This window comes from Pseudochaenichthys georgianus, chromosome 24 (genome assembly GCF_902827115.2).
Source record: "Pseudochaenichthys georgianus chromosome 24, fPseGeo1.2, whole genome shotgun sequence".
NCBI lineage: Eukaryota > Metazoa > Chordata > Actinopteri > Perciformes > Channichthyidae > Pseudochaenichthys > Pseudochaenichthys georgianus.
Window position 1 is genome coordinate 20337346 of NC_047526.1, and position 9168 is coordinate 20346513.

Consider the following 9168-nt stretch of genomic DNA (forward strand, 5'->3'; position numbering starts at 1 on the left):
GGTGTTAGGTGGTGCCTCTGATTTAAAGTGTATATAGTCCTTGTATGCATGCACAGGAAAGAATGTGTGCATTGAAGATACACACTGAATGAACGGAAATATAGTGTAATTGTATGCTTTTGGGATTTTTTTAATGTCTTTGAATTGCATAATTTGGAAGGTTTTGTGCTTTTAGGTTATACTCAGGTATCTCTGTTAAATGTGATGCATACCGCTAAATAATTTTAATTAAATCTAATCTGGCTGATTATATACTATGACTCCCTGCAGCTGAAGTTGCTGGCTCAGTCACAAACACTGCAAAACTATAACTTGGCCGGGGCAAAGGTCTCAAAAATACATGACTTATTTCAGTATCCAGAAACAAAAAGCATCGCGCAAATCTAAGATGCTTTAAGACATATTTGCTCTACACTGTAAGTTTATGCTATATTGATGAAGTATAATGTCATTGCTGGGTCTCTTAACTACAGTCTAACCTCATGAAGAGGATTTCCCACCAGTGTACAGTGTAGGTCCATAGGATGGCAGTGTTCAGCACATTTCCTGTCATCTACAATAAGAAGTGTTCATGTTTTGTGAGGTTAGCAACGTGTTCTGCTACAGAAATGCATAAGAAATAGCATCATGCAGTGAAATTGGTGTCAGTCACCTAGGGTCCAACTTTGACACAGAGAGCGGTAAAAGCCTTTTGGTCTCCAGACCTTTGACCTGAGATAATGAATAACTTTCTCTGTAAATGGATTGGAGTATTGCTGCTTCGCCAGTCTCCTTTCTTCATTAGCCATTTCTAAAACTGACAGTAACTGTGTTGTCACGTATATGCAAAGCCAAAACAAGCTCTTGAAAAAACTATGCAGTAAGTTTATTTCTGCGTTGTCATGATAGACAAGCGGAATTGTTCATGGCACTTTGTGAGATGCAGGCCACACAACCTTGAGCTTTAGAAAAAGGTTTAATCTTTAACATTTATGTAGGAAACTGTCTGTAAACAAAAATACCTGAACTTGTGCCTGCTGCTGCTATCCTTTACCTGCAACAAAGCAACCTCACCTCGAGGTCCATTAGGTTGCCGTTATGGAGCTTCTGATCTCATCGCATGTAGTCAGGCCAAGTTTGTCCATGCCTTTTGAAAAAACTATTCCCACCCAAAATGACTGAAAAATACGTTGGAAAAGTGATACAACTTTACTTTCATCATCACACAACGTCGCAGTATAGATGCAAGCAAATGTACCATTTCTGTAGATTAGAGAAAAAACATTGGTAAGTAACTATAATGACAAACTTTATGAAATAATGACTAAACAAGAGGCAAAAATAAGAAGTAGTCTCTAAAGAAGTAGTACGTTTTGCTATTATTTTTCAAGTTATTTTGAGATACTTAGATAGGCCTACTACTCATTATCTTGAATTAATATGCCATTGTATTTTAAGAAAGTGCAGGTAGGCCTACTCATCATTGGCATCTTCGAGCCTCTTTACGTGTCAACCTTTGTAATAGGGCAGGCTATTAGTTCTCAAACTGCACTAAAGGGTGTAATAGCCTAGAGACAAAATAAAAGATATACAAATAGGTATTTAGACACCTGCTTTTCAAACTTTATTGATATATTATTTCACTTGTTTCCAAGACCTTTAAATGCTAACCAGTGCTAAAGGGAATCATTAGCCTAGTGCTGCTCAGTGCTCACCATTTTGGGTGTTATAGAGAAACGTGACAGAGGCCGCTGTCGAGTGGGAGGGTCGGTCCAAAGCATGGTCCAAAGTAACTTCATATCGTTGGCTTAATATGCTCCAGACCTGCAGCAGTCTGCTGTTATTCTCTCAATTTGTAGCAATAGTTTGATATCCTCGACGTGCAGCCATGCCGAACCCCTCTGAGCAGAGCTCTTGTCTGGTTCTGGAGAACTTCATCGGAGGGAAGTTCGTCCCGTGTCGGACTCACATCGACTCCTACGACCCGTCCGTCGGAGAGGTTTACTGCAGGGTGCCGGACAGCGGGGCGCCGGAGGTGGGTCAGCCAGCCTCATGCTATATGACTAGATTTATAACTATAACCGTCTGCACTGTTTTTCCTACTTACTCTGGAGTAGCATTATTTTTATTGAGAATGTAGTGCAAAGCCTACAACCCATACCTAGGCCTTGATGCTTCCTGCTGCTGCAAATCACGCCTTTTTAAAGATAACATGTTGAGATTTTGTTGAGATTTCACAAAAGTGTGGTGATTTCTGACCACAAATGTTAAACAAATAATGGCTTTGTTGGTGCATTTGACCTGTGAGAGTTTTTATCTAGTTGTTGTCTGTGTATCTGTGTTTTTTGAGTTAATCATTTCCATGTTGTGCTTATGCTCTCTATGATCCCAGACTTTACAATGACATTCTTTATGGCAGGCATATTGACCTGGATTGCATATTTGTTATATAAACACATTAGGCTACTGCATTTAAACCAGGGTTAACTTTTGCATGGACTTGCAGAAGTGTCATATAGGCTATATTCTTCATGTTGAATATCCAGGTTCAGATGCTGCATGTGAAACACTGCTCGAGAGAGAGACCTTTACTCTTTGTAGAGTAAACAGTGAAGTAATCATTAAACACATGAACGACATGAGTCAATAATTGTACTTTTCATATGAGATCAAAGTTGTTAGCCATTATATAAATATACACCCAGACTCCCCCCAGTGTATCCCCGACCACTAGTCTCGGGGGCAGTTTAATCTCACAGGCCTAAGACTTTACAATTCCTGAGCTAAGTGAAGTTCCATTACAGATGTAAATATCACACACGCATGTTCCACATATCTAAATCTATTAATATAACGTATAATATTTGAATCCCCCTTTTAAATTATTTAGTTTTATATAAAGTTTTGTCTAATTCACTTCGTTCCTGCATTTTACTTGCACAATTGATGGCACTATATTATTTCTTATAATATAAGTTTATTTTATGTGTCAAGTTTGCTGTGTGTCTCTTTACATTTCCATTTCCAACCATTGTGCCTAAGCTTTTTTGCTTTGTACAAGAAAACCTTTGAATCTCCATACTTGTGATGCCTGTGTAAAAGTTGTGGCCTCACTTGCGACAAAAGGGATTTTTATGATGAAGGCATACAGTACTTTACAAGAACAATACAGAAAACTTAATGCAAAAATAACAATTGTATGTCTCATTCGGATATGTCTTGGTCCCATGTTGGTAACTGCTGAAACCTCACACAGAACTATGTGCTAACCTCTCTGTGCTTCCCCTCTGCAGGTGGAGGCAGCGGTGGCGGCGGCTAAAGAAGCGTTCCCCGGGTGGTCCGCTCGCAGCCCGGAGCAGCGGGCTCAGGTCCTCAACAAACTGGCCGACCTGTTGGACGCCAACGTGGAGGAGTTCGCCCAAGCTGAATCCAGGGACCAAGGTGTGCTATACTGTTGTAAAACCGGTGGTATCAACCCAAAAGTCAGTCAGATTATCAGCCAGTAGCACATTACTGCATGCTCCAGTTATTGGATTTCATATTATTAGAACCCAGATTTCAAAACCCTCATATGCAGGTCCTGTTGAGGTGTAGTATGACTGATTACATGCCTAGGGTTGTAACTTATTACAATTTTAATATAATATTAATTATTAATTCAATTATAGATTAATCTCCAAAACAATTGATTCAACACAAAGTGCCTAAGGTCAAAGGTCATCTTAATTATGACCAACTGTCAAAAACGTAGACAATCAGGTTACAACATTTAGTAAGTTGAGTAAAAGCCATAAGAAGCAGCACATTCTAATAATTGTATGGAAACGTGTGAGTAAAGTCTAAAACTGATTAATTTTTTTGGTCAAGATCTTTGTTCTAAGTAACTTCTTTCTCATAATTAAAAACAGTAAAAATGACTCACTTGCCTCTCAGAACTTCTTAACCTAGAACAAATAAATGTTTGACTTTAGTTCTTGAAAATGCATTTCAAATTCAGTTGATTTCTAATCAAATAATGTATTGATTGAGGCAGCTGTAAACATATTATACATGAAAATATTTGATCATAATAAGCAATATTTATTGTTAGTGAACATAAAGAGCTTGCGAGTACTTTACGCATGTTTAGTTCACCTGTGTATTAGATTCATAATATTGTGAACTAAACTGACATTTGGCCTGTGGGTGGCACTAGAGGACCGCTCAAACATTGTACAAAATTAAGTGATGATGACCTGGGGTTGATATTGAACTATTTTGAGTGTAAGCAGGTGCTGTTTTATTATCCCCTGTCCACTATTATCCCCTATGTTGTTGTTGTGACTTTACAGGTAAAACAGTAACATTTGCACGGACTGTTGACATTCCCCGATCTGCGTACAACTTCCGCTTCTTTGCCTCATCACTGTTGCACCACACCAACGACTGCAGCCAGACGGACCACATGGGCTGCCTGCACTACACCATCCGCTGCCCTGTGGGAGTGGGTGAGAGCTCAGTATCTCTGCATTAAAACCTGTTATTTTTTTCGTGCTTCATATGTTTTAAATCTGTGTTTTGGTTTTGTGCAGCCGGTCTGATCAGCCCCTGGAACCTCCCCCTGTACCTGCTGACCTGGAAGATTGCTCCTGCCATCGCTGCAGGCAACACAGTGGTGGCCAAACCCAGCGAGATGACCTCTGTGACTGCCTGGATGATGTGCAAATTGATGCAGCAGGCTGGTAGGACTACAACACCCACAATGCAATTGGAATCCATTTACATGCACAGAAGATATACCAGAATCAGAATAAGAATACCTTTATTAGTCCCACGGAGGGGACATTTACATTGTTATAGCAGAAAAGAGCCAAAGACAGCTTAAGAAGCATGCATAACAAAATATTAAAGATAACAAATAAAAAAATTAAATAAAAAAAATGATACTTCATAAATCCTATAAAAAAATCCCATGCTGCTGTAAAGACATTGCTTGATTTAAAAATATATAATAAAAAACATTATAAATCATATCAACAGTCGAAATATATATATCAATAGAGTATACAAGAAACATAATACGTTAGAATACACTTAATAGACCAACCTGCTTCTCAAACATTGGATACTACTGTATATACAAGTTATTACTTATTATTCACTATGACCTATAACAAAAATGAGTTTGAAGAATTGCTGAAAGCTTTCTATCTCCACAGGTGTTCCTCCAGGAGTTGTCAACATTGTTTTCGGCACCGGGCCAAAAGCAGGCGACGCCCTGGTCGGCCATCCTGACGTCCCATTGGTCTCCTTCACTGGCTCCACGGCCACTGCCCAGTGTATCACAGAGCGGAGCGCCCCCTACTGTAAGAAGCTCTCTCTGGAGCTGGGAGGGAAAAACCCTGCCATTATTTTTGCTGACGCAGACCTGGACCGGTGCATCGAGACCACTGTTCGCTCCAGCTTCTCCAATCAGGTGAGAGAAGAGTGTCAGGAAGGGTTATCGGACTCTATTCAAGTTTTGAATTGAATTGCTGTCATTATTTTCTTTTGTATTACACATGCTTTTTTAAGGGTTATTATCAAGGCTGGCCCCAGTGTGTAAGCTAAACTTCTGGGGCTCCAAGAATGTCAGTTTTTTGCTAAATAATTTGTAAATGTTTTTGGGAATATGCTCTAAATACATCCACTGACAGTGAAATAGTTATGGGTCCTACTTGGTTTGATATGATGAGGATCTGTCTTTATGGGAATCTATGCATCAAAAGCATTTTTTTGTAAACTAAATTACAGCTTTGTTTAGCTCATAATTTATTTTTATAGTTTTATTCTTATTATGTGTCCATGAGATAAATGCTTCAGTGACCAGACTTGTCCACATGGGGGAGATCACAGTCCATATGTTGTCATGAGGCAGCTGAATAACAACAACGTCCTGAACAATGTCAAGTTACCTTTCCCTTCCTTCCTTTCCTTAGGGGGAGATCTGCTTGTGCACCAGCAGGATTTATGTAGAGGGGAGTATTTACTCTGAGTTCCTGGAAAGCTTTGTGGCTGCGGCTAAGAAGTGGAAGACAGGTGCGCCCTCTGACCCCGGCAACGACAACGGAGCGCTCATCAGCCAAGAGCACCTGGAGAAGGTGATAATTACACATTGAAATGGTGTGGGATAAAGCTGCAACCCACAATAATTACATAAATTATCAATTACCTGCTAATTATTTTATTTCTGACTATAAAATGTCATAGAAAAGTCCACGGTGTCTCTAAATTGCTTGTTTTGTCAATCGGAAACCCCCCAAAATCTCTATTTTATATAATATTAAACGTAGTAAAGCAAGAAATCTCCATGTTTGAGAGGCTAAAGCAGCCATTTTGCATTAACATTTCCTTTGACGATGAATCATTTATCAAAAATAATATCCAATTATGTTTCTGTTGTTTAACTAATCAATAAATCAACTCATACTTGCAGCTTTCGTGCAACAGAACAAATTATCATTCTCTACATACCGTATCCACTTTAAATTTGAATCCGTTTGTCCCGGTCCCTAGGTCCGTAGCTTCGTAGCACTCGCCAAATCTGAAGGAGGCACGGTCCACTGTGGGGAGGGGGTGGATCAGCTCCACCTCCCTGAGCGCAACACTAAAGGCTACTTTATGCCGGCCACCGTCATCTCAGGCATTTCTGACAGCTCCCGCGTCATGCAGGAGGAGATCTTCGGCCCCGTCACCTGCGTCTCCCCCTTTGACTCAGAGGAGGAGGCCGTTTCCAAGGGCAACGGCGTGCGCTATGGTCTGGCGGCCACCGTGTGGTCCCAGGACGTGGGGAAAGTTCACCGGATGGCCAGGAAGATACAGGCAGGCCTGGTGTGGACCAACTGCTGGCTGGTGAGGGATCTGAACCTGCCCTTCGGAGGGATGAAGAACTCTGGTGTGGGGAGGGAGGGGGGGAAGGACTCCTACCACTTCTTCACCGAGGTGAAGACCGTCACCGTCAAACACTGAGGGGGGAAAAAGAGATGGCTACCTTCATTGGAGAAAAAGTTTTGTAGTTAATCGTAACATTCATCAACCTTTGCTGGCATCTTTTGTGAATTCCAATGAAAGCGTTCTGCTCGGATTACTGGAGCCTGTAATTAAGTCTCATCATAGAATACAAAAGTCAGAGGAGGTCACAGAGGAATAAACATGCATCTAAAAACAATGTCAAGTAAAGAGCAAATGTATTGCACTGCAAAACGCTGTAATACATTTTTTATTAGTTCATCCCTTAATATTCTAAACTGCCTTATTCTACTGTGGAGCATTTTGGATGCATAGGGTGTGTTAGGGCTTCATATTTAAAAAAAGGAACTGAGCAAGTCGATAGCACAATTTATGAATTAAGCAACAGCAGCTTTAAGCCGCATTTTAAAGTTTAGACTGCAGGTCTGTCTCCTGCATGACAGTAAGTCATTCTGAAAAGAATGCATGCAGCACAAGCACAGATAGAATGAATGGAAAAGCTTCTGGTTAAGCATGGTAAACAAGTGAGAGTTGGTATGTGCCTCAGGAGAACCCAAAAAGCAAATCATTGTCAAATGTAATGTTCTGGTATTTCTTCAGATTTTTTGTAACACCGCATCAAATTAAAACACTTTCAACATGCAGTTCAGTTTGTTTTTATACTAACTTTCTAACATTATGGAATTGCTGTACTTAAATCTTCTTAGTATCTGCATAAAACGTCTTTAAAATATATATATATGTAAACAGATCTGCAGACAGGTCAACATTCACTGGGAAAGGTTTTGCTTTTTTTATCAGCATACTTTGTACTTTTCATATGTCGTGGCGTTATCCTTTATGGCTGTGCACTTTGTCAAAGTCTGCTTGGTCATAGACAAGTTATACGTCACATAAACCCTTATGCACTCAGAAGTTAGTGATTTACATCAAGTTGTTTTTATGTCCGACCTGCTGACGTAAGAAAGGAGAATAAATGCCAAACTGTCCTGTGCTGTGGTTGGACAACATGTTTGGAGAGTGGAATAGGAAGGTCAGCAAGCTAAGTGACTGTCAGACCTCATGCTAACATTAGCTCATGTTCCACTAATGACAAAGTACAACTAAAACTGATGGGAATGTGATAATAGTTTTGCAGGTATTCAGTCTTAATCAAAGTATTGGTCAAATTGAAATACGCTATTACATTCAATCATGCGGATTGAATATCCGTACCAAATGTTATGCTAAACTATTCAATTGTAGATTTTAAAGACTGGACCATCTCCATATACAGTCTATGGACCAAAGTTGCAAACTGAAATCATACAAAATCTGACAATAGAAGTAACAGTTTAAAAGTTTATTTAGATTTAAATATCTTATACAAATCTTAAAATGATGGTCATGAACGACATGCTGTGGGAATGGCAGGAGTGGAGGGGTATTCAGCTGGTTGCAATCTTCATCCTCACCACTAGATGCCCCTAAATCCCACACAGTAATGATCAACATCTGCCACCCACAGCCACCTTGACACCTTGTTTCATCTCCTTGTGCTCATGTTTCTCTTGCTTTTCCCAGCACATTACCCCTCCCCTCTTTGCCCCGGTTTAAACATATCTCATCACCTTGCTAAATATCTGATAACGGATGAATGCAGTGTGAGATGAGACTGAGGTGTGCAGGCAGCACATCATGCATGCATATGAGGCACCGTGCCAGTTTAGGATAAGAGGGTACACCAGAGACCCACCCTATCCGTAATGCGAGTGTGTAAAATCACGTCCCCCCTGGTGAAGTGTATGTGACATTTACCACAGAAGCAGTGTGTGTGTCCCACCCTGTGTTTTGGCTAGAGAATATGTATTGTGCTAAGTCACGCTGCATGATTGCGCGCACACACACACACACACACACACACACACACACACACACACACACACACACACACACACACACACACACACACACACACACACACACACACACACACACACACACACACTGCTGTGCTGCCTTCCTTAAATATAGAGTTTGATTAAATGGATACCGTCCAAAAAACAGGTTAGGAGGTCTAAAGTATCGTGTTTTGTGGCACCAACCCACACACATATACCAAGGCAGTGTCCTGCAAACAGAATAGGAACAAAGTAACTCAGCAGCTTTTCCATTTCCGCTCTTTTTCTTGATTTATCTTTCATCTTTGCCTCTTATGAATGT

The 9168-nt window shown here is 40.4% G+C and overlaps 1 protein-coding gene across 1 annotated transcript; it reads left to right on the plus strand.

The window, feature by feature from the left end:
- Positions 1-1711: 1711 nt before the first annotated feature.
- aldh8a1 (aldehyde dehydrogenase 8 family, member A1) lies at positions 1712-7610 on the plus strand. Its single transcript, XM_034076678.2, has 7 exons — positions 1712-2014; positions 3273-3420; positions 4311-4466; positions 4551-4700; positions 5178-5434; positions 5937-6098; positions 6514-7610. Exons 1-7 carry the CDS (start codon positions 1868-1870, stop codon positions 6964-6966), a joined length of 1473 nt encoding a protein of 490 aa, XP_033932569.1. The 5' UTR covers positions 1712-1867; the 3' UTR covers positions 6967-7610.
- The last annotated feature ends 1558 nt before the right edge of the window (positions 7611-9168 follow it).

Excerpts from the sequence above, each read along its gene's own strand:
- aldh8a1 (XM_034076678.2), top strand. The coding sequence starts at position 1,868 with ATGCCGAACCCCTCTGAGCAGAGCTCTTGTCTGGTTCTGGAGAACTTC. Across the intron at positions 4,467-4,550 it reads CCGCTGCCCTGTGGGAGTGG|CCGGTCTGATCAGCCCCTGG; the intron begins GTGAGAGCTCAG and ends GGTTTTGTGCAG. Across the intron at positions 6,099-6,513 it reads GCCAAGAGCACCTGGAGAAG|GTCCGTAGCTTCGTAGCACT; the intron begins GTGATAATTACA and ends CCCGGTCCCTAG.